The sequence below is a fragment of the Vombatus ursinus genome, unplaced genomic scaffold (assembly GCF_900497805.2).
Source record: "Vombatus ursinus unplaced genomic scaffold, bare-nosed wombat genome assembly UNPS02012147.1, whole genome shotgun sequence".
NCBI classification, from domain to species: Eukaryota; Metazoa; Chordata; class Mammalia; order Diprotodontia; family Vombatidae; genus Vombatus; species Vombatus ursinus.
The window spans coordinates 1952283-1972282 of NW_020951925.1; the positions used below are offsets into that span (position 1 = coordinate 1952283).

The 20000-nt window shown below is 51.4% G+C and overlaps 1 protein-coding gene across 10 annotated transcripts in view; it reads left to right on the plus strand.

Annotated features, from left to right (window-relative positions):
- PCNT (pericentrin) overlaps positions 1-20000 on the plus strand; it is a 120235-nt gene that overhangs the window by 41738 nt on the left and 58497 nt on the right. For 9 of the 10 annotated variants that reach the window (XM_027857438.1, XM_027857444.1, XM_027857442.1 and 6 more), the window contains 5 exons: positions 1-351; positions 6898-7029; positions 7543-7674; positions 11272-11423; positions 19070-19245. The exon at positions 1-351 is cut by the window's left edge and continues 187 nt beyond it. In XM_027857438.1, the coding sequence (XP_027713239.1) occupies positions 1-351; positions 6898-7029; positions 7543-7674; positions 11272-11423; positions 19070-19245 (943 nt within the window). The remainder of the gene's footprint in view (positions 352-6897; positions 7030-7542; positions 7675-11271; positions 11424-19069; positions 19246-20000) is intronic. The other variant, XM_027857439.1, reaches the window with a different exon arrangement.

The following is a 20000-nucleotide window of genomic DNA, read 5'->3' on the forward strand; positions in this document are numbered from 1 at the left end:
CACCAGGCGCAGCTGGAGGCCCGGGTGGCCGAGCTGCAGACCCAGCACACTGCAGAAATTAGTGAGCTGGAAGCCAAACACTTGTCGAATCTGGATTCTTTGGAGTCCTGTTACCTGTCTGAGATTCAGACTATCCAGGAGGAGCACAGCCATGCTCTGGAAGGGCAGCGGGTGAAGCTTGAGGAGCAGCTGCGGGCCAAGGAGGCTGAGCACCAGGGATTGTTGGCTCAGGAGACTGAGAAGCACCAGCGAGAGCTGCAGCTGGCCCAGGAAAGCCTCAGGATTGAGATGACCACTAATCATATTGAAAAGCTGAAAGCTCTGGCCGCGGAGCTGCAAGATGCCCATCAGGTGAGTGTTTGCTGGGGAGTGGGCCTGTGGGCACTGCCAGGCTCGGGTCTCAGGCCACCTTGTTAGCTGTGTCCGTTCTGTGGAATGACTCCCTGAATACGTGGTAGTGATCCTGAGCTGGGTCAGACCGGCACAGGAAAGCTGTGGCTGCACATTTGTTAGGGCAACCTGGCCTTGCTCATTATAAATTTTTTATAAGGAGGAAAGAATTTAATTTTATCGCGTCAAGCTGGGCAAATAAGTAAATCAGTGGCCTGGGTTTCAGGTCAAAGCGGCCTGTTCTTAGAAGAGAGATTGGATTCAAACTATGCTGGTACACGCTCGTACTGGTTCATCCCTGAGGCTGGGTGTGGGGCATCTGGGCATTAGACTGGCAGAAACAGAAAAGAAAAAATCCTGAACCCTGCAGCAACGCCTCATTTAGAAAGAGTCTAGACTTCCATTTTCTCCTTCCCTAATTCTGCTTGTCTTAGTCAACTTCAGTTAATGATTAAAGATGGAAGAAAACATTTTAGAAAGACACGAGACATTGAGGCCATGCTTGGAACCTTCCCTAAGGGAGCCCCTTGAAACAATCTGCAGCAGCATTCAGGGCCAGGGGTGGTTTGGGCTCTTTGTTGTTTGAAAGAGAAGCTATCGATAAGGAAGCTGGCATTCTTCTTGTGTTCTCCATCTCCCCTGGGCAGTCTAGTGTCTTGTTGCTGGGATGAAATGCCCCAGCAGATGGTTCTGAGTTTTACTCTCCTTGACTACAGCCTCCTGGGAGGTGCGCTGAGTGTGCGTCTGGACTTGAGGCCCAGACGACCTGGCTTCTTCATGAAGTGCGCTCGTTTTCTGCGATGGGGGACGTGGAGCAAGGGTTGGGTTAGTGATGAGCTCCCTGTGAGCTCACTTAGACTACAATGGAATTGGCTATCAGTTTAAAGGAAAGTGAACCAGGAAGGCCTTATCCTGGAGGAAGGACAGAACAAGCTGCCAACGTTCTGTGGATTTGCTGTCATGAACATTAGATTGAAAATAGCGTGAAGCCTTTCTTCATCTTCCTTTCTGGGGGCAGCTCCAGTCCTTGGTCAGGGTTCCGCTGGGCAAAGCTCTGGCCGCCATAGGGACTGCGCTCTTTCTAATGGTCCCCCTTGTAGGAGGACTTGCAGGCTGCCCTTCACAGCCAGAGGTGTCTGCTGGAGGAGGAGAACCGCAAGGCTTTGGACAGACTGGGCGCAAAGGTGCTCCTCATGGAAGCACTTCAGGAGCTCCAGGACATCCACATGGCTGAGCTCGAGAGTCAGAGAGCCGAGTGTGAAGTGAGCTGGGGGAGTGGCGGGGGTGCTGCGTGGAATCCTGTCTGCCTTTCGTCACTTCACCCGGCTGCCTCTCGGGTCCCCTCCACGTAGACGGCTATAGACAGATTAAATGTTGTTCGGAATCACATTGAGGAATGGTGCTGCCACGGGCACCAACCTTGGACAGGACCCTGGCCCAGAAGGTGGGGGGCACACTGACCATAGGCGTCCTCCCTGGAGCCCTCCTCACGTCCCTGGTCCCCAGGCTGTGGTCAGCTGCTTCTTGATCTTTTTTGCTGGGCCCAAGCCCTCTTCTCCCCCAGTCTGGTCATGCCAGTGAGTCCCTTTCTTGAAGGCACGAGGAGTCGTCGCCTGGCAGCTCTTGTCACCAGATGGAAGCTGAGGTATCGGAGCACGCTTTACTTTTTCCCGGGCAATCTCAGCTTTTTGGTGTGGAAAAGCGAGAAAAGCCGGGGCGGTGGGTTTTCAGGATTTTGTGAGACGCGGTGGCCTCCCTCCTTGGAGGTTGTCTTTTCAATGAGATGGTTTACCCCTTTGGGGTTCCTTGCCCAGTCTAGTGGAGTGCACAGACCCAGACCCCCTTTCTGTCCTCTGCTGCCCGGCTTGCCCTGCCTCTTCTCCTGCACAATGATGCCTTCTCTTGTGTTGGAGATTTTACATTTACCAAACGTTGACTTCCACTGCTCTAATTCTGAATTTTTTTTTTTAAGGCAATTGGGGTTAAGTGACTTGCCCAGGGTCACACAGCTAGTAATTGTCAAGTGTTTGGTCTGAGGCTGGATTTGAACTCAGGTCCTCCTGACTTCAGGGCTGGTGCTCTATCCACTGCGCCACCTAGCTGCCCCTCTAATACTGAATTTTCAAGAGCGGTCCATTGTTCAGTCTTTCATTTTTAAAGAAATCTAGCACCGGATCTTTGTGGCCCATCTCTACTTGGGAATGCGCGGGGATTTGGCAGGGCCGCAAGGACAGGCCCTTGCTCTTGGTCTTTTTAACCTCCTGTTAGTATTGGAGCTAATGTGATGGAGGTGTCTCTTGGGATTTTGATTAGAATATTGTTGGATGATCTTTTCTTTTTCTTTTCAAAGTATTTCTTGATCTCTTTGGTTGTTCTGTGACCTTCATTCAGAGAGATGAATTCTCCCCCTCCCCTACTCGTGAGCCATCCCTGATAACAGAATAAAAGGAAATAAAAGCCATTTGCCCAAGGGCATCTGAGCGGGGCTGCAGGGAGCAAGGAAGAACGCCAGGCTGGACCTGGGACTTGGCCGGTGGCCCCGGAGCTTCTCGCTAGACCACCCTTGCTCTTCCCACACTTTTCTGAACCCTGGTTGTGTTGTGGTCTGAGAAATTCAGAGACCCCTCAAAGACCAGGGTACAGGACGGGGTCATCTGGAAAGAATTCACAGACTCAAGCATTCTTTAAGTCAAAGGTGGCAAGGATTTATTGTTATGCTATACAGTGGGCAAGGCTTGTCAAGGAACCTGCTGTGGTGGGCAGAGCTCCTTAGGGAAGCTTATATAGGAAAAGTAGTGAATTATGTGGCAAGTGTGCTAATTAGGTGATAACATGCACCCATGGTCACAGGCATCATTCCCTACTGTAAACCAGGGAGGGGGGGTTTTAGGGGTGTGATTTTGGTCTGTTATGTCTGAAACAAGATAGCTTCAGGAGTTGACGTCTAGAGCTTGACCTCTGGCTCGTATTTGGTAACTGTGGGCATCACTACTTGATAACTTTGTTGATATAAGATAGGACAAGGGAAATTCTACAGTGGTCAGCTTGTTCTTGTAACAGGGAGAGATAGTTTGCCTCACTGGGCCCATTCGTGAGTCAGTGCCAGAGACAGGGTCTTTGGTCTGGGGAGAAACCTGTCAGGCGTTGTGCCTTGAGGCTAGGGCGAAATATGAGCTTGGAAACGGGGTCTGAGCACAAGTGCCCGAGCACCCCGCCAGGTGCATCTCCCTCATTTCAGGAGTAGTGGCTCCCAAGGCACTTCAGGAATCTTTGTGGGGATGGAGAGGATGAGAAAAGGGCTCCTTCCTCTTCCATCTTCTAGCTTCATTCCCTTTTCTTGGTTTTTGCTCGTGGAAATTTGTTTCTCTGTTTACTCCCAGTCCCTCATCCCTGACCTGCTTACTCCGGGGCCAGTTCCTGCTTTTTTCATGTCCTCGGCATGCTGGGAGAGGAAGAAGAGTTGACCTGCTTCTCACCCCTCTAATTCCCCCCTCCCTCATTTATTTCCCATCTCTCCCTGTCCACTGGCTCCTTCCCTCCTGCCTACAAGCAGGCCCATGTCTCCCCCATCCTGAGCAAACCCTCACTTCACCCTTCCGTCCCTGATAATTCTGGTCCCATGATGTCTTCTGCCCTTTGTGGGGAAACTCCTCCAAAAGCCCGTCTACACCAGCTGCCTCCACTGTCTCTCCTCTCGGTCTCTTCTTAACCCCATACAGTCTGGCTTCTGGCCCATCATTCCTCTGCCCCCTGCAGAGTGACCAATGATCTCTCAGTGGCCTCTTCTCAGTCCTCATTCTCCTCGACGCCTCTGCAGCCCTGGACTGTGAGTCTCTCTCCTCCTGGTTGCTCTCGTCCCTCGAGGGCTGTGGGTCACCACACGCTCTCTCCTGTTTCTCCTCCTCCCTCTCTGACCACTCCTGCTCTCCCTCCTTCGCTGGACCCCCCTCCCGATCACACCCTCTAACCACAGGCGTCCCTCAGGTTCTGTCCTGGGTCCCCTCCTCCTCTCCCTCCAGACTGCTTTCCTTGGGGATCTCCTCAGCTCCCATGGATTTAGTGACCGTCTATTCAGATGATTCTTGGATTGACCTTTCCTGCCCCAGACTCTGCCGAGCTCCGGTCTCACCTTTCCAACTGCCTTTCAGACATCCCAAACTGGATGTGCGTCAGACGTCTTAAATGCAGTATGTCCAAAGTGGAGCTCATTACCCTTCCCCCTAAGCCCTCCTATCTTCCTTATCATTATAGGGGGCACCACCATTCCCCAGTCTCTGACTCACAATCCAGGCGTCATCCTGGACTCTTCACTCTCCCCCCATCCCCAGACCCAATATGGCACCAAGGCCTGTTGATGTCACCTCTGTAGCATCTCCCTAAACCCCTTTCTCCCCTCTGACCCTGCTCCTGCCCTAATCCAGGCCCTTGTCACCTGCCTGGACTATCGCAATGGCTGTAGGTTCTACTAGATACTAGGTCACTCCTTAGGCCTCAGGCCGTCAGTCCTGGGCTTGCTTTTGTCTCTTTCCCATTGTTGGCCCGGAGCTGTCCCACATGCTCCCTTCTGAGTCTCTTCATACTCTGCTCATCCTCAGGCCATCCACCCTCTCCATCCAAACAGACCAGAGCTACAGGAGGTGAGTGTGCCTTGGCCTGAATGTGCCTTTGATTCGTGTTCTCTGATTGCATCCAGGTTTATTAGGCTGACTAGAATAAAAAACAGGAATGGAAAGGAAATGTTCTCCCCCCTTTTCATTTTTAATTTCTAAAGCCTCGAATGACACAGTGCTTTGCTCCTCATTCAGAATACCTAAATGGGCAGGGGCAGGGTTGTCATTCAGAAGGTACAGGGTCTCTTTTGCTCCCAGGTGACCTGTAACAAGACTGAGGGTTTGGCTTTGATGTTCTTGGAGGTCCCTGGCAGTGATCCTCGGAAGATCTTGTGTGTGTGTGTGTGTGTGTGTGTGTGTGTGCGCGCGCGCGCGTGTGTGCACATGTGTGTCCTTACTTTTTTTTTTTTTGGTCTGGACCTGGAATTTCATCAAGGAAGAGCGTTTATGTCCTAATGCAGACGAGCACCTGCGGTGTGGGGCAGTGAGAGAGAGTTGCCAGCAGGGGTCCAAAGCCTGAACCCAGGCCTTCCTGACTCTGAGACTGGACCACTGTCCACTATTACTTGTGTGCATGTATGTGCACGTGCTGTGTGCGTGTGCATTAGGTACGTTAGTGTGCCCCTACGTATGTGTGCATGTGTGTGAGTGCACGTATGTGTGGTATATGTATTTGTGTGTATGCGTTTGCCTTGGGGGGGTGTGTATTGTGTGCACGTGGTGTGTGTGTATGTTCTGTGGTGTATGTGTGTGGATGTGTGTGCAGTGCATATGATGTATGTGAGTGTTGGGGGGGAGGTGTGTGCGTCTGTGTTTTGAATAAACAAAATCTCTGAAGAGCAATTGAAACTTTTTTTTCTTTGAAGGGTCCGCTTTTGAGAGGTAGGTGAGTTCACCTCCTAAGTCAAAAGGAGCAGCTTTAAGCTTAGTGACTTCCCGAGTATCCGTCCCAGCTTCCTCATGTGCCTCCTCTGATGCAGCTCTTGGCATGGAGGGACACACCCCAGATAGTCTGGGGAGAGATCGGCAGGGCCAGGGAGGCCTTCTCTGGGAGGGGCCGCATGGCTCTAGCCCTTCTTGGCCGGCACCTCCTTGCTTCCTGGCCACATTAGGGATTGCGTTGTCTGCAGCAGCTCTTACAGGCTAATCTCAGTGGGCGTTTGTCTGTGGAGGTGAAGGGCCATGACAATCAGTTGTAGAAAGCATTTATCCTGCCTTGAGGCACGGAGGGCCCCGGATTCTGATGTCGGCACAGTGTGCATTTGTCATCCTTCAAGATTCCATAGAGATTTATTGAGGGACCATTCCCTTCTGGGTTCTTTGCTAAGTGGCAGGGAGGAGAAAAGGTCAATTAGACCTGGTCCCTGACAGTATTCTATGGTCTCTGTTCATGTTTCCCTGTTTTATGAAGCACACCTCTTCATCCTGGTTACCGGTGGTAAGAGCCCAGACCACTTCTAGGTGACTCATGGTTGAGTACATTACCAAAAGGCATCCAAGGTTTGGCCTGTTTTAAGAAAATAAGGATGCTTCCCGCTTTTAGAGATCACGTTCGTTGGCACCGTCACCTTAGTTGCCTTTTTAAGAACATCTATGACCTTAGCATTGTGGGGCATTTTTTCCTGTGACTATTGATAACTTTGATTTCTTTTTCTGAAAACTGCCTGTTCATATCCTTTGACCTTTTATCAACTGAAGAGTGCTCTTATTTTTATAAATTTGAGTCAGTTCCCTGTGTGTTTGGGAAATGAAGCCTTTATTAGAGAAACTTGGTGTAAAATATTATTTTTCTCTGTTTCTTGCTTCCCTTCTAATTTTGGCTGCTTTGGTTTTGTTTGTGCACAAACTCGAGGCTGGGGTGGGCCACGTGACAAACTCCCTCCCTGTGCTCTTGCAGGAAGATGCCCGAGTAGCATCTGCCCAGGGCGAAGAGACCAGACGGCGGCAGGAGCTGCTCTTTCAGCAGGAAATGGCGCTGCTTAAGGGCCAGGCCCAGGGGCTGGAACAGCAGGTGGCCCGGCTGAAGGTAGTGGTGTCTTTGGTTCCTCAGTGCGTGTGGGTGTGTGTGGGCTTTGGGGATGCCCTTTGTCTCCCCCAAACAGCATCTCATCTAGGACTTCAGAGGGTTCCCTAAACGCAGGCAATTGTTGTTCGGTTATGGTGTTTTCCTGCTCCCTGGTTGTGGTCTCTGCTGTTTTCCATGTGAATATCCTTAGTGTCTCTAATTTTAGAGGTGCTTCTCTTGATGCTGATCTCTAGGGCCTGCTCGTGGCCTCTCCTGCTCTTATGGGGAGCCGTGTGGCTGGAGATTGCCTGGGAGTGCCCCTCCCTTTCTGCTGAGGGCCAGATTCTCTGGTGGCCCTTTCACCTGGCTAGTCATTTCATAATTAAACTGACTTAGGTCTGACCCAAAGGCGTGTGTGCCTCGTCTCCCCCAGAGCAGGACTTGTGCCTGTGTCTCAGCCCTGCTTTTCACGGGGCATCTCCGAGAGCAGCAGGAAGACTGAGTCTGGCCTTTGACCTTTCGTGTCCCTTTGTGCAGGATGAGCTGGAGACGGAGAAGCAAGCTGCTGGACGGCAAGTGGAGGAGAGCGAGAAGGCGCAGGCCCTTTGCCAGAGGGAGAAAGAGGTGCTGACTTTACAGCTGCGGGAGCAGAGCAGTGTCATTCTCCAGGTAGACATGCACTGGCGGGGCTGTCCACATGGCGTGGCACCTGAATTCCTTCATCAGTCTGCCAACAATGCCAGGCTTTTAGGAAGTGTCTGGGAGGGAGGCTGCCAGCCAGTGGGTGGAGGTCAGGGAAGCCTTTCTTCCTGTAGAAATTGGGGCCTGAGCTATGTCTTAAAGGAAGAGAAGGGACAGCATATCAGGCACGGGACCCAGCCTGTGCAGAGGCATGGAAGTGGCCGAGGGAAGAGTTGAGGGTGAGGAGCAGAGAGGAGGCCAGTGGGGCTGGCTCACAGCCGGTCCCACCATGCTGGTGCTGTTCTTTCTGTGGCTGTCTTCTTATCAGAGTCAAGGCTGCAGGCCCGGCCTGGAATCCTGTCTCCGACTCTTATTAGCTGAATGACCTTGGGCCAGTTAGCCGCTCTCTGAGCCTCCGTCTGTGAGCTGTCCTCTAAGCCCACTCTCCACATAAAGCGCTGCTGCCACGTCAGCTGTTCCAGCTGGCGGGCTGTCCGTCTGCTTCTGCCTGCCAGAAGCTCCTTTGCTTTGGGTTGGCCCTAGTGTGGCCTTCACAGGGGTGCTCAGCAGGCTCAGCTATGCTTGAGCGAGGCTGGGCTGTATGGGTGAGGCAGCTGGCAGCTCTTTCCACACAGTGGAGGGGGTTGTGTGAGCTTTTGGGGACAAGACATTTCAGGACACGAGGGTCAGTGTTCTGGTGATGGAGGAGCTTCTGCAGGTGCAGAGGGGCCAGGCCACCTGTCCTGAGTGAAGTCCCTAGTCCTCATGAGGGCAGGATCTCCTTCATTCATCACTCAAAGGAGAAGGCCTGCAGCTCTGCTCAGGGGCTGTCCTGAGTTTTTTTGGTCACATTTAAGCCTGCTTGGCCCTGGTGCCCACTAGCTACCAGTGGCAAGATCAGAATTGATGTAGCTATGTGGACGTGTGGCTCGTCAGCCTCCCCCGCTGCCCATCAGGACCTCCCCCATCCGTCTGTTCCTCCCCCACTTGAAGTGGCCCCTTCCTTTCATGCCTCGAGCCTCCTCCTCTTGCCTCACTGGACTTTTTGTCCTGACCTTTTCCACGCTGGAATGGCATTTAAGGTGCACATGTCTCTGCTCTTCTGAGAGGTACAAAATCCAGCAAGCATTGCTCCACCCTCTATGTCCTGTATGTAAGCCGGGCCCCAGGCTGGGGAGTTGCCATTCAGAAGTTCGATTTATATTCTCCATCGCAGATCAGCCTGAGGGCCACCCCTTTCCTTTAGAAGCCTGAGGTCACCACAGCCAGTCAGCAGGCATGGCTTCTGTGCTTCCTCTGTGCCCATCCCTAGGGGCTCCAAGACAGGCAGAAACACAGCCTCTGCTCTCCCGGAGCTCACAATCCCATGGGGGAGAGGATGTGTTATTTACATGTCCATAACCAGGTACATGCGAGATACATCCCAAGGAGAGGGGAAGGCATACATACCTTGTGCACAAAAGGCCCCCTGTAGAAGGTGGCCTGAGAGCTGAGGGTCTTTGGTGAAAGACCAGCCTGGGACTCCCCTGCCCTTGCCCTGTGACCATGACGAAGGCACCTAGCTGCCCTCTCTTACTCTCTTCTTAGGTCCCTTACAACCTTGCCCCAAGCTACCATTCCATTCTTATTCTGCATGACTCCCCTTCCCATTCTCTTGGGTCCAGCCGAGCTGGCCTTCTCGGTCGCCATCCCACCTCTTTCCTTTGTACCAGCAGTCCCTCATGCCTGCAATGCCCTCCCTCCAAGGGTCCTTCCAAACTCCCCGTGAAACCTTTTCTGATTCCTTTAATTGTGAGGGCTGCCCTTCACCCCACCCCACCCTCTGCAAAATGACCAGTCGTATATGTTTCTGCACCCAGATGAGCATGCTTGGCATAGAGCATAAGCCCCTGGAGGGACAGCTTGGTGCTTGTCACTGCAGCACCTGGCACAGTGCCCTGCTTGTCATCAACGCTGAAAATGCTTGTTGAACGCGTCGGTTGACAGGATTCCCTTCTTGTAGGTTTGTGTGAGTTTGCTGAGGTCACCCAGGTTCACACAGTTATTCATATTAGCCCCAAGTCATTCTGTATAGATTTGGAACCTTCTCATCTCCATGTCTGTTCTCATTTGGTATAAGGGAAACTTTTGGAGGGCAGAGACTCCATTCTTTCTGGTTCTGTGTCCCGAGTCCCCAGCCTGTTGTCGATTCAGATGAGTCCCTCTGGCTTCCCGGCCTCCATGTCTAGTGCTTGTTCTGCTCCACACCTCAGAATGCCTGGATTGAACCTTAAGCTCCCTGGGATAGCTTGAGGCTCTGATGGCTGCCTTAAGGCCCCCAAAACTCATGCTAGCCTGAGGCTGAACTGAAGAGGATGCCCTTCCAAAGGGATAAAGATCCAACCCTGCACGTGCACGGCTGCCTTGGGGTTTGGGGTTTATCTGAGTACTCTTTGGAGATTAACTCCTGGAGGGGGCCCATCTACTCCAGGTGCCTTCTCTTCTTCCCCTCTTGCTCTGACTTCTGACTTCATCATTCCACCAAAACTGCTGTCTCCAACCTGACCAGAGATCTCTTAATGGCCTTTTCCTCAATCCTCATTTTCCTCAACCTCTCCTTGGCTTCACCTCACCCAACCTCACCTCTGCCGCATCTCTGGTCCGTTTTCACCTCTGCAGCATCTCTGGTCCATTTCACCTCTGCCGCATCTCTGGTCCATTTTCACCTCTGCAACATCTCTGGTCCATTTCACCTCTGCAGCATCTCTGGTCCATTTCACCTCTGCCGCATCTCTGGTCCATTTCACCTCTGCCGCATCTCTGGTCCATTTCACCTCTGCCGCATCTCTGGTCCGTTTTCACCTCTGCCGCATCTCTGGTCCGTTTTCACCTCTGCAGCATCTCTGGTCCATTTCACCTCTGCAGCATCTCTGGTCCATTTCACCGCTGCAGCATTTCTCCAATGTGCCCCATTTTCTCCTCTGACTCTGCTCCCATCCTAATGCAGACCCTCATCACTTCACTCTTAGACTATTGCAATAGCTACTGGGGCGGGGAGCTCTGCCATCCTCAATTCTCCCCTCACTCTAGTCCATCCACTGTTCAGATCCTAAAGTGATCCCCACCCCACCCATTTCTGCCTGAATCCTGAATGATTCTAGCTAGTGCTTGGGGAGTGTTTCAGCCATTTCCACCACTTTATTTTGTTTTCATAAAGGTCTCTGTGCACCAGAGAGGAGGCTTGTGGGATTGTGTTTTAATTGCACTCCCCATAAAATGTTGAGTTCAGTAACCTTGTTCATAAGAGAATTTTGTTAATATTGTGTGTGTGTATTTGGGGTAGAGCTAGGTGTTATCTTGCCCTAGTGACTTGGGAAGGAGAAACCACCAGAAAAGCAGGCTGGGTGAGCCAGCTGCCTCATTTGCTGACCATGGTACTGAAAGGCAGGCCTTGCCGTGGAAGCTTGGAGCTACATAGCCTGACTTTGTCATCATTAAGACCATTTCAGGGCAGTGTTCAAGGCAACCTCTTTCCTGGGGGGACCACAGCACATTTCAGTGATGGCTCATTGAGTGTTTGTTGTTTTTGTGTGTCCTTCCCAAAAGTTGAAAGAAAAAGTCTCCTCCTTAAATAACGAAGTAGCACAGACTCATGGGGAGCTGGAAAAGCTTCAGGAACGGCGTGAACGAGAGCATGAGGAAGGGACGAACCTAATATCTCTGCTGAGATCTGACATGGACCATACCCAGCATGAAAGGTAGGTAATTCTGTGTCGTGCAATGGAGGAGGTCATCAGACACTTGCCCCTGTCAGTATTTGGGCCAGTTATAAGAGTGCCAAAGGGAGCTCTAGGCTTTCCAGCTGTTCTTATATTCCAGTCTTTAGTTTGGGCTTTCAATGAAATGTGGCTCATGCATTGAATAAAGTAAAGAATGGAAAAGTATCACTAGTCCTTGTTTTCAAGAAGCTTGTTTTCTAAGTGGGGCATTGCTGTTTGCATATTGTCTTTCCTGTTAGATTGTAAGCTCCTTGAGGGCTGAGGGACTGTCTTTTCCCTCTTTATATCCCCAGCGCTTTTCATAGGGCCTGGCATATAGGTGCTTATTAAATATTGATTGATTTCCATAGAGAAACAGACAGCAGACCCTTGTTCTAAAGGCTGAAGGTTAGGGTAGAGTTTCTTAGCCATCCAGGGTTATAAGAGATCAGTGGTAGGTTTCACAGCCTTGTAAGGACATAGCTTCTTCTATCCTTTCACTCCCCTTTTGGCTAGGGGCTTGTTCTCCTCCAGCACTGAGCTCCCACTCCTCCCCTTCTCCACATCTTGAGCCCTTTGACACTATCACCCGTTCTTTCTTTTGTCTCCAGACCCTGGTGAAAGGCAGCTCTTCTCAGCAGACTGACTGTTGCTCCCCTTCTTTCCTGGCTTATCCAGCATTTTGTTCCCTCAGTTATCTCTGCCCTGGCCCTGCTTTCTTCAGTCTTTCTCTAGAGACTCATCACTTCTTTGCTTTGTACAAATATGCCTCTCCTTTTTCACTTGATCTTACCATCTCTCCAGAGACCATCCTCCTACATCTCTCCTCTCTCTCAGCACCAACCCCCAGAAAGGTTCTTGCTACTCATTGCCTCCACCTCTTCTCTGCCTCATGGGTCCCACTTCCGCAGTCTGATTTCTATCTCTCATCTGCAGCTGAGCACTCCAAAGCAGCCGGCCCTTTCTTGGTCCTCATCATCACTCTCACTCTTAGCCCCCTCAGCACCTTCCTCCTGGACCTTCTCTCCTCATTCTTCTCCTGCATGTTGGTTGAGCTACTTCTCAGTCTCCTTTGCCGGCTAGACGTCCACCTTGGAGTGCCCAAGGCTCTGCCCTCTGCCCTTCTCTCTCTCTCTCTCTCTCTCTCTCTCTCCTCAGCCAATAAGAAATGCATGGGGCTGGACTGATCCTCCCTCCCCCTCCGCTGACGTGCTAAACCTGTTGCCAAATCCTGGGTTTTCGCCTTCTCCATCTCTCGTATTTTTCCTTTGAATTCTCACAGTCATCATCCTATTTCAGAGCTTCATCTCTTCTCACTTGAACTATTGCAAAGCCTCCTGCTTGGTTTCCCTCCCTCCTGTCCATTCTCTGGAGGCACAGCTACCAAAGAGAACTTCCTGAAGTGACGTCTGCCCATGTCACTCCTCAGTAAACCCCTGTGGCTCCCTGTTCCCTTTCTGATCCCTTAGAAACTCTTCTGTGTGGCTCTGGGAGCTCTTCCCAGCCTGACCCGACCAACCCTCCCTGCGTTATTTTGCACCATTCCCCTTCCTGACGGGCATTCTTGCTCTTCCTTTCCCATGGCAAGCCATCTCTGGTCTCTGTTTCTTTAGACTGTCGGTCCCTCATGTCTGAAATATTCTTCCTTACCTCTGCCTCTTAGAAACCCAAGGTTCTTCAGAATTCCCCCAGAGGCCTCTGTGAGAAGCCTTTCCTGATCCTGCCCTGCCCCCTAGCTGCTAATGCTGTGGTCCCCATTCTCTTAATACCCGTTTTTTCTCCTGTGTAGACTGTGTAGGACATCCATGCATACATATGTGCATACAGTCTTCTGTCCCCCACTGGGATGGAACCTCCAGGGCAGGTGTTGTTACAGTCGCTCCTGGCATTGCGCTTAGCACACAGTAGGTGCTAAATACTCATTGCTTGATTGTCATTGGATCATGTTGTTTGCCTCGAAGATTCCCATTTGGACAAGTTCGTTTTCAGCCTGTGCCCTCCTATAGTGTTATAGGTGCTTTGTCTTCATTAGATGGCGCCCTAACTCCAGAACCTCACATTGGACATGTGGTCACAAGAGGCCCATGGGGCGTCCCAGAACTCGCCCTGTCTGACCCATCAGCTGGGTGTAGGGACTTCTGTGGACTGATGCCCTCGAGGATGTCTCCCTCACGTGGCACTGAGCACAGCTGCCTGGTGGGTCTGTCATGCACGTCCTTGCTCCCATCAGTCTTTTGGAGAAGAGCCGTTGAGCTGGTTTGAAGTTGGCCTAGCATTTCAGGGCCATGTAAGTAATCTCCTTGTTAAAAAATGTCTTAGGAAATTGTGGTACCCCAATGGAAGTGAATGTTACTATTCTTTATTGTTCTTCAGTCATTTTCCATGGTGTCCGAGGCCAGATTTGAACTTGGCAACATGAGTCTTCCTGACTCCAGGCCAGGCACTCTGTGCACCGTGGCGCCCCCTAGCGGCCCTTAGTATTCTTTGAAAAATGACAGCCAGGAAGAATGGGAGGACGGGGAGAAGGCTCGTAGGAGTCACAGAGTGAAGCAAGCAGAGCCACGTCTCCCACAGCGTATGCCTCATTCCACACCCACAGCCCCACTCTTCCAGGAGGGAGAGGAATGTGTCACCGACCGTCCTGTGGAGCATGGACTTTGGTCTTTGTTCCTACCGTGTTTCACGATGTTTTCTTTTCGTTTACTCTTCTCTTGGTTCTGCTTTCTTTGTATGTGTCTGTCTGTAAAAGTCTTCTCGGATTTCTTCAGATTTCTTCGTATTCCTCATATTTGGGGCACAATGTAGTCTAGTAGGTTTATAGATTACAGCTTGTTGAGCCATTCCCCAATCAATGGGCATTCTTTTGGTTTCTGCTTTTTTTTTTGTTTGTTTTTTGCTTTAGCAGAGAAGTGCAGCTGTTTATTAGAATTAAAATTCTTTACTTTGTCTTTGACCTCCTTGGGCTCAAAGTGGTATCCCAGTGTCAAACCAGCATTTTCCAACTGCTTTTTAGAATGGAGGAACCAGGTGCTGGCTCCACCCACAGGGTTTCCATGCTCCTCTTTTCCTGTGGCCCCTCTGACGAGGATCATTTCTGCCCTCTCTCTTATTTGGGGCCTGGGGCAGTTTGCCCACCACAGCAGGACTCTGTGCCAGCTGGGGGGGCATGGCCTGGGATTGTGTCCAGGCCAGTTGAGGCGCCCTCCCTGGCCAGGGTCATGATCTGAGCTGAGTGGGCTAACACCCTGGCAGTGAGGTCCCCAAAACAGGAGTGGAGCTTCCGGGCTGTTTGAATTGGAATTTCTCTCATTAGTGCTTTTTGTCTTTTGGGGAGGGCCCTGTACCTTTGTGTACATTCCCACTGGCTTTTCTCTCCTCTGCTCTCCATCCTCTGGGTGACAGGCCAGTTGTTCTTCTTGTGCCCCAGAGGAAGCCATCTCCCCTCTTGGAGCCTCAGCTTCCTCTTCTGTTAAATAGGAAAAATGATACCTGTACCATTTGGCTCATAAGCTTGTAGGGAAAGTGGAAAAGAAGGTGAAAAAGCCTTTCTGTACTAGGCCCATGGGAGCTTCCCTTGTTAATTATTCCACAGCTTGAAGGGGTGGGAGAATGACACTTGACCTTTTTACCTGGCGCCCCAGAATGCCACCTCTTTGAGGCGGCACCATGGGCTCCAGACCCAACAGGACATTTTATTGCAGCAGAATGGGGCTGGGAAGCCATCATTAACCCTTCAAAGGAGACATTTTCAAAATGATTAGTGTGGGTTCTTGGGTATCTCCTCACAGCCAGTGGAGTGACTTCCCAAGCTGCAGCTGTCCAGCCCTTCTAAAGCCAGATGCTGTGGCTCCTCCTAGGGCAGGCCAGGCTAGGCTGTCCAGGGAATGGTCCTCTCTGGGTGGGTGGTGCCCAGGCCCAGGGCCTCGAGGCAGCTCCGATCTTACAAGGAGTGAGAACTCTGGGAGGCCACAAGCCTTTTGCCATTGGCAGCTTAGTCAGGGCCAAGCAGAGCCTCTGTTCTAGGCTCTTGGGCCCCCTGGCAGACTGAGTGGGTAGTGGGGCTCATTCTGGACAATCTCAGGAAGGATTGAGGCAACCGTCCATTTACCCCCACGTTCAGTGACAGATGCCCTCATCCTCTAAGGCTCTGGCTCGTGTGCCTGTCTTGGGAGAGTTCGTGCCCTTAGAATATTGCAAGGGACTATACCTAGCAACCCCCAGGGTTCCAGAAGCAGAAGGCCAGGTGTCACAGAAGCTGTTCTGGCTGCGTTCCCCTCCCTGGGTGCTTAAAGCGATGCATGGTGCTAGTCTGTCCTTCCTTTTGTGCTGTTATTCCCCACAGTAAACTACTTGGTGGATGTAAGTGACCCATGCCAGGAAATCTGTTGTTCTTGCAGGCCATAGGCACCTCTGCCTTCTGGCTTCTGCATTGGCAAGCCACAGGACAATAGCAGACGTGCCATCTCCGCCCTCTCTGAGGGGTGCTCAGAATGCTTGGGGCAGACAGCAGGAGAAAGCCATTAGCCTTGCAGGGGCAGTTCGCCGAATGAAGCCAGAGTTTTTAGAAGCAGTTCTCCGGGCAGAAAATGGGGCCTTGTCTTGTCCAACGTGTGACCGTGAAGCAAGGGGCCTGGTTTTCTGGCATGTGGCAGATGGGTGAGGGGGTTGTGAGGCCCTGGAGTGGAATTTATGTTCATTTATGTTCATCGTTTGTTGGTGCCTTTTTGGTTTGTTTTGAGTATCTTGTGAAGGCAGGAGATGATTTAGCTTCCCTACAGTAATGATGCCAGCATTAATCCTAGGAGGAAAACTCATTTCTAAAGTAAATTGGTTTGCTATAGTAAAAGCACGAGGGCAGGAATCCGCTCTTGTCCTTTGGAAAGTTTCAGTGACCTCAAGGTTTACTCTGGTACCAGTTGTTAGGGCCACACTTAATTTTTTAGTATTTAATTATTTAGTTAAGATTCATGATAGTCTAAAACTTTTCATGACGTCAGCGCAGTATGGCCTGGTGGGAAACCACATAGGCAAAAGCCGACCTGGAAGGTCCTCTACTTCCCTTGTCTCCACCTTCTGCCCGGCAGCTGTTACTGTCCCACCTCCTCACAGGGCCTGCTTTTGCTCTGGGCCCTCCCAGGTGAGGAGGGAGAGTGAAGTCTGGCTGTGAGATGTCACCCATTCCATTGCTAGGTCCTTCTTGAGCCCTGCGCTCTCAGCCATGCTAGCATTTTGACTGGTGACCTCTGCCTCTCATGCACTCTCCTTGTCACCCTCCACCCTTCAGATGTTCCTCATCTGCTCACTTTGTGTTCCTTGGTATTAGCACTGAGCCCTGTGGTGCAGGAGCATCATATACCCCATCAAATGGCTTGTGTGGGAGAGCTCTGTGGAGGGTAGAGGCTTGAGAAACTGGCGGAATTCAGAATCGAATGGATCCTCAGTCCAAAATGTCTCCTGTGTGAGCAAAGCAAGGTGAGGAGGTCGTCTGGGCTGTGGGAACCACACAGGCGATGAAGGAAGCCTTAATCACCTAAGCAGAATCCAGGTGCAAAGAGCAAGGAACCAGGAAGTGCCTGAAAGCCCAGGCCCCGTGGAGGTCACCTGGTCTGGGTTCTTGAGTTTTCATATGAGGAGGTGGAGGGCCTGCCTCTGCCTTCATCAGTCACATGGCCAGGAAGAGGCAGAGCCCAGACCTTCCCTCCAGGCTCTGTCTTCCAGCTGCAGCTCCTTCCTCTCTGGATTCTCTGACTCTTCTGCGTTGTCTCTGCCCAACACTTGCTAATGATGAGAACGATGAAAACCTGCACTGTGTTAGTGACTGGAGCCCTGCATTAGGCATCGAATCCCTACCTGTCCTCGGACCTCAGTAAAAGAAGAGTTTGGACCCCAGGGTCCCTAAACTCCATGCCTGGGAACCCTCACAAGTGTGAGATGCTTTTTGTCAAAGGCATTTCCTAACACTGAGTCATAGTCATGGCCTACTTAAACATTTTTGGCTTCATCGGCATAAAATGTGGAATGGATGAGTTGAGTGTTCTAGGTTAGACAGTGTGGAGTGTGTGTGTGTATGTGTGTGTGGTGGTGGTGGTGGTCTGTGTGTGTGTGGGGTGAGGGTGTGTGTGTGTGCACGTACAAAGGGTTGGCGTTGAGGCATCAGAACCGTGGAGACCCAAAGGACAGAGCCATGCAGCAGAGTCCAAGTGGATGAAGTGGAAACTGGACTGGCAAGGCAACCAGAGCAGGCCTGTGACCCGCAGGGACCCTAAGAAAGCCTGGGTCAGAACCAGAGCAGAGCTGACTGAGGACTGGGGTCTGAGGTGGTGGGGTCGGGGTGCACAGACACAGACAATCACTGCAAAGATAACCTCTCTGGCGAATCCTGTGGACCAGACAGTGTCATCTCGCCCCTTTGGGCATCTCTCTGAGCCCCTGTTTTGATGAGCCCTGACACTGATTAGTAATCACAATTGTGTGAGCCATTTCTGGGAACTGAGATGCCCGCAGGAGCTGTGGCCCTCCCGAGGATGTGATCAATGATCGGGGCGGGAGCCTACAGGCCACACTCGTCTGCCAGAGCCAGGGGCACGCTGAGAGCGGTGGGTCTAGAGCACTGCCTGCTGGCCACTGTCGCCTTGGGACTTATTAGCAGAAAAGTGCCCAGCCTTATTACTTATGCCCACATTTCCACTCGGTGTCTTGAATGATAATAATAAAAACAATAATAATGCAAAAGCAGGCAACATTTTTTGACTCTTTGCTCAGAACGATGTTGGACTTTGGCTTTGCAAAACACTCCCTGGAAGAAAGAGTGGGTTTAGTAGGGCCAGAATTCTTGCAGTAGGGTGACACACAGTGTTACGGAATGAGGACCAATGATAAAAGAGGCGCCACGCCAGGGAGATCACTGCTTTGTGCCAAGGTGAGGGACTGGCTCCTGTGTACCTGTTGACTAAGGTTTGAAAAAAACATCAACATGGCAAGACAAGATTCTGAATATGGCATTACTTCAACCATCCTGAACATTGCCACTCTGGTCTAGCCTTGGATGGACGCTCATGTGAGTTCCTGGACATCCCACTAAGTGTTAGATGGGTCTTCAGGGTGCCCATGAGGCATGGAGGTAGGGACTGACTTACCTGTGGGAATCAGGGACCAGCAAGGATGAGGTTGGTGCACAGTATGGGGCTGTGTAGACCTTAGAGGCCTCCTGGGAGGTTGGGGGGACCAGGAGGGAGCGGGGAGCTGGGGGGAGAGTGCTCAGAGGTATATGCAGCCCAGCACATAGAAGTGTTGGTGCAAAACTATTTCCTTTTTTGCACTGGAAAAAATACTCTCTTTAAGCTATCTAGCAAAGACTAGATTGTCTTCCTTGCTGCTATGTCCTGCAGAGAACTGGAAGTAAGCGATGTTTTGGGTTCTTGCCTTTCAACATCCGTGCAAGATTTCTCTTAAAGAAGGCCTTTGCTCTGGCAGCCGCTGCCCCTCCAGCACTGTGGGAGGGCTCGAATCCTTTGGGTCCTGATGGCTGAAGATCCATGAGCAGGCCTCGGGGATGGGCGCTGACTTGCTCTGATTCTCTGGGTTTCAAAAGCCACCCTGTGGGCATGATGTTCATTTCAATATATGTCTTCGGTGCTTTGTTTTAGGAAAACGCTGCAAGAAACAAACCAGCGGCTTCTGAGTCTGTTTGGGGACACCCTGAAGGCCGCCATTGCTATAAAGAGCCAGATCAGTAAGAGGATTGGGGTCTATCTGGACGAAGACTTCCTGGGCAAAGAAAGTACCCCCGTGGGGACGCGGGGACTGCCAGCCCAGGACATGTGTGAGTTACAGTGATGGCTTAGGCTGCCCCCAAGGCCCCGTGGGAGCCTGGCAAAGTTTCCTTCCTACTCTCATCTTCTGCCTAGACGCCCTTGCCTTGTGCCATGGCCTCTGCAACTCCTGATGCTCAAGAGGGGGAGCTGTGTCCGAATCCTGCCTGATATTCCCATGACACCCTCACCTCCCCAGGCCCTACTTTCTGCATCTGTCAAATGAGGGCCTTGGATTAGATGATCACCTAAGCTTCTTCTAGCTCAGAAGGTCTGATCCTTTGAACATAACAAGTCACCCACGATGCTGTAGCAGCTGAAACCAGGCTTGCCATGATGGGTGATATCTCTTATCTCTTGCATCAAGTGAAACCTTGTTTATCTAAGATTGGTCACATGGTATACAATATGACTTTGGTCCTTTACTTTAAGGGGGGTGGGCCTGGTCTTATCTGGAGTGTTTCTCCACTTTTTTAGAAAGATGAAGTCTTTCATTTGGGACTAATTGGAAGGGGCTGTGACCATTCTTTTCTGGGGTTCCCCCATCCCAGGGACTGCTAGGTGGGTCTTGAGAAGTCTGATTGCTGTCACCGCCAGAAGGAGAAAACATGGGCAGAGATATTTCCAAAAGAGCTGGGCCCCTGGCCCAGACTCTCCCCCCTGCTTGTAAGGCACAGAAACTTCTCTGGTGCCTTCCATCCCATCCTCATCCTCATGGGGCTGTTGGTGTATGCACCTTTACTGGCTTGTAAGGGGATTAAGGGCT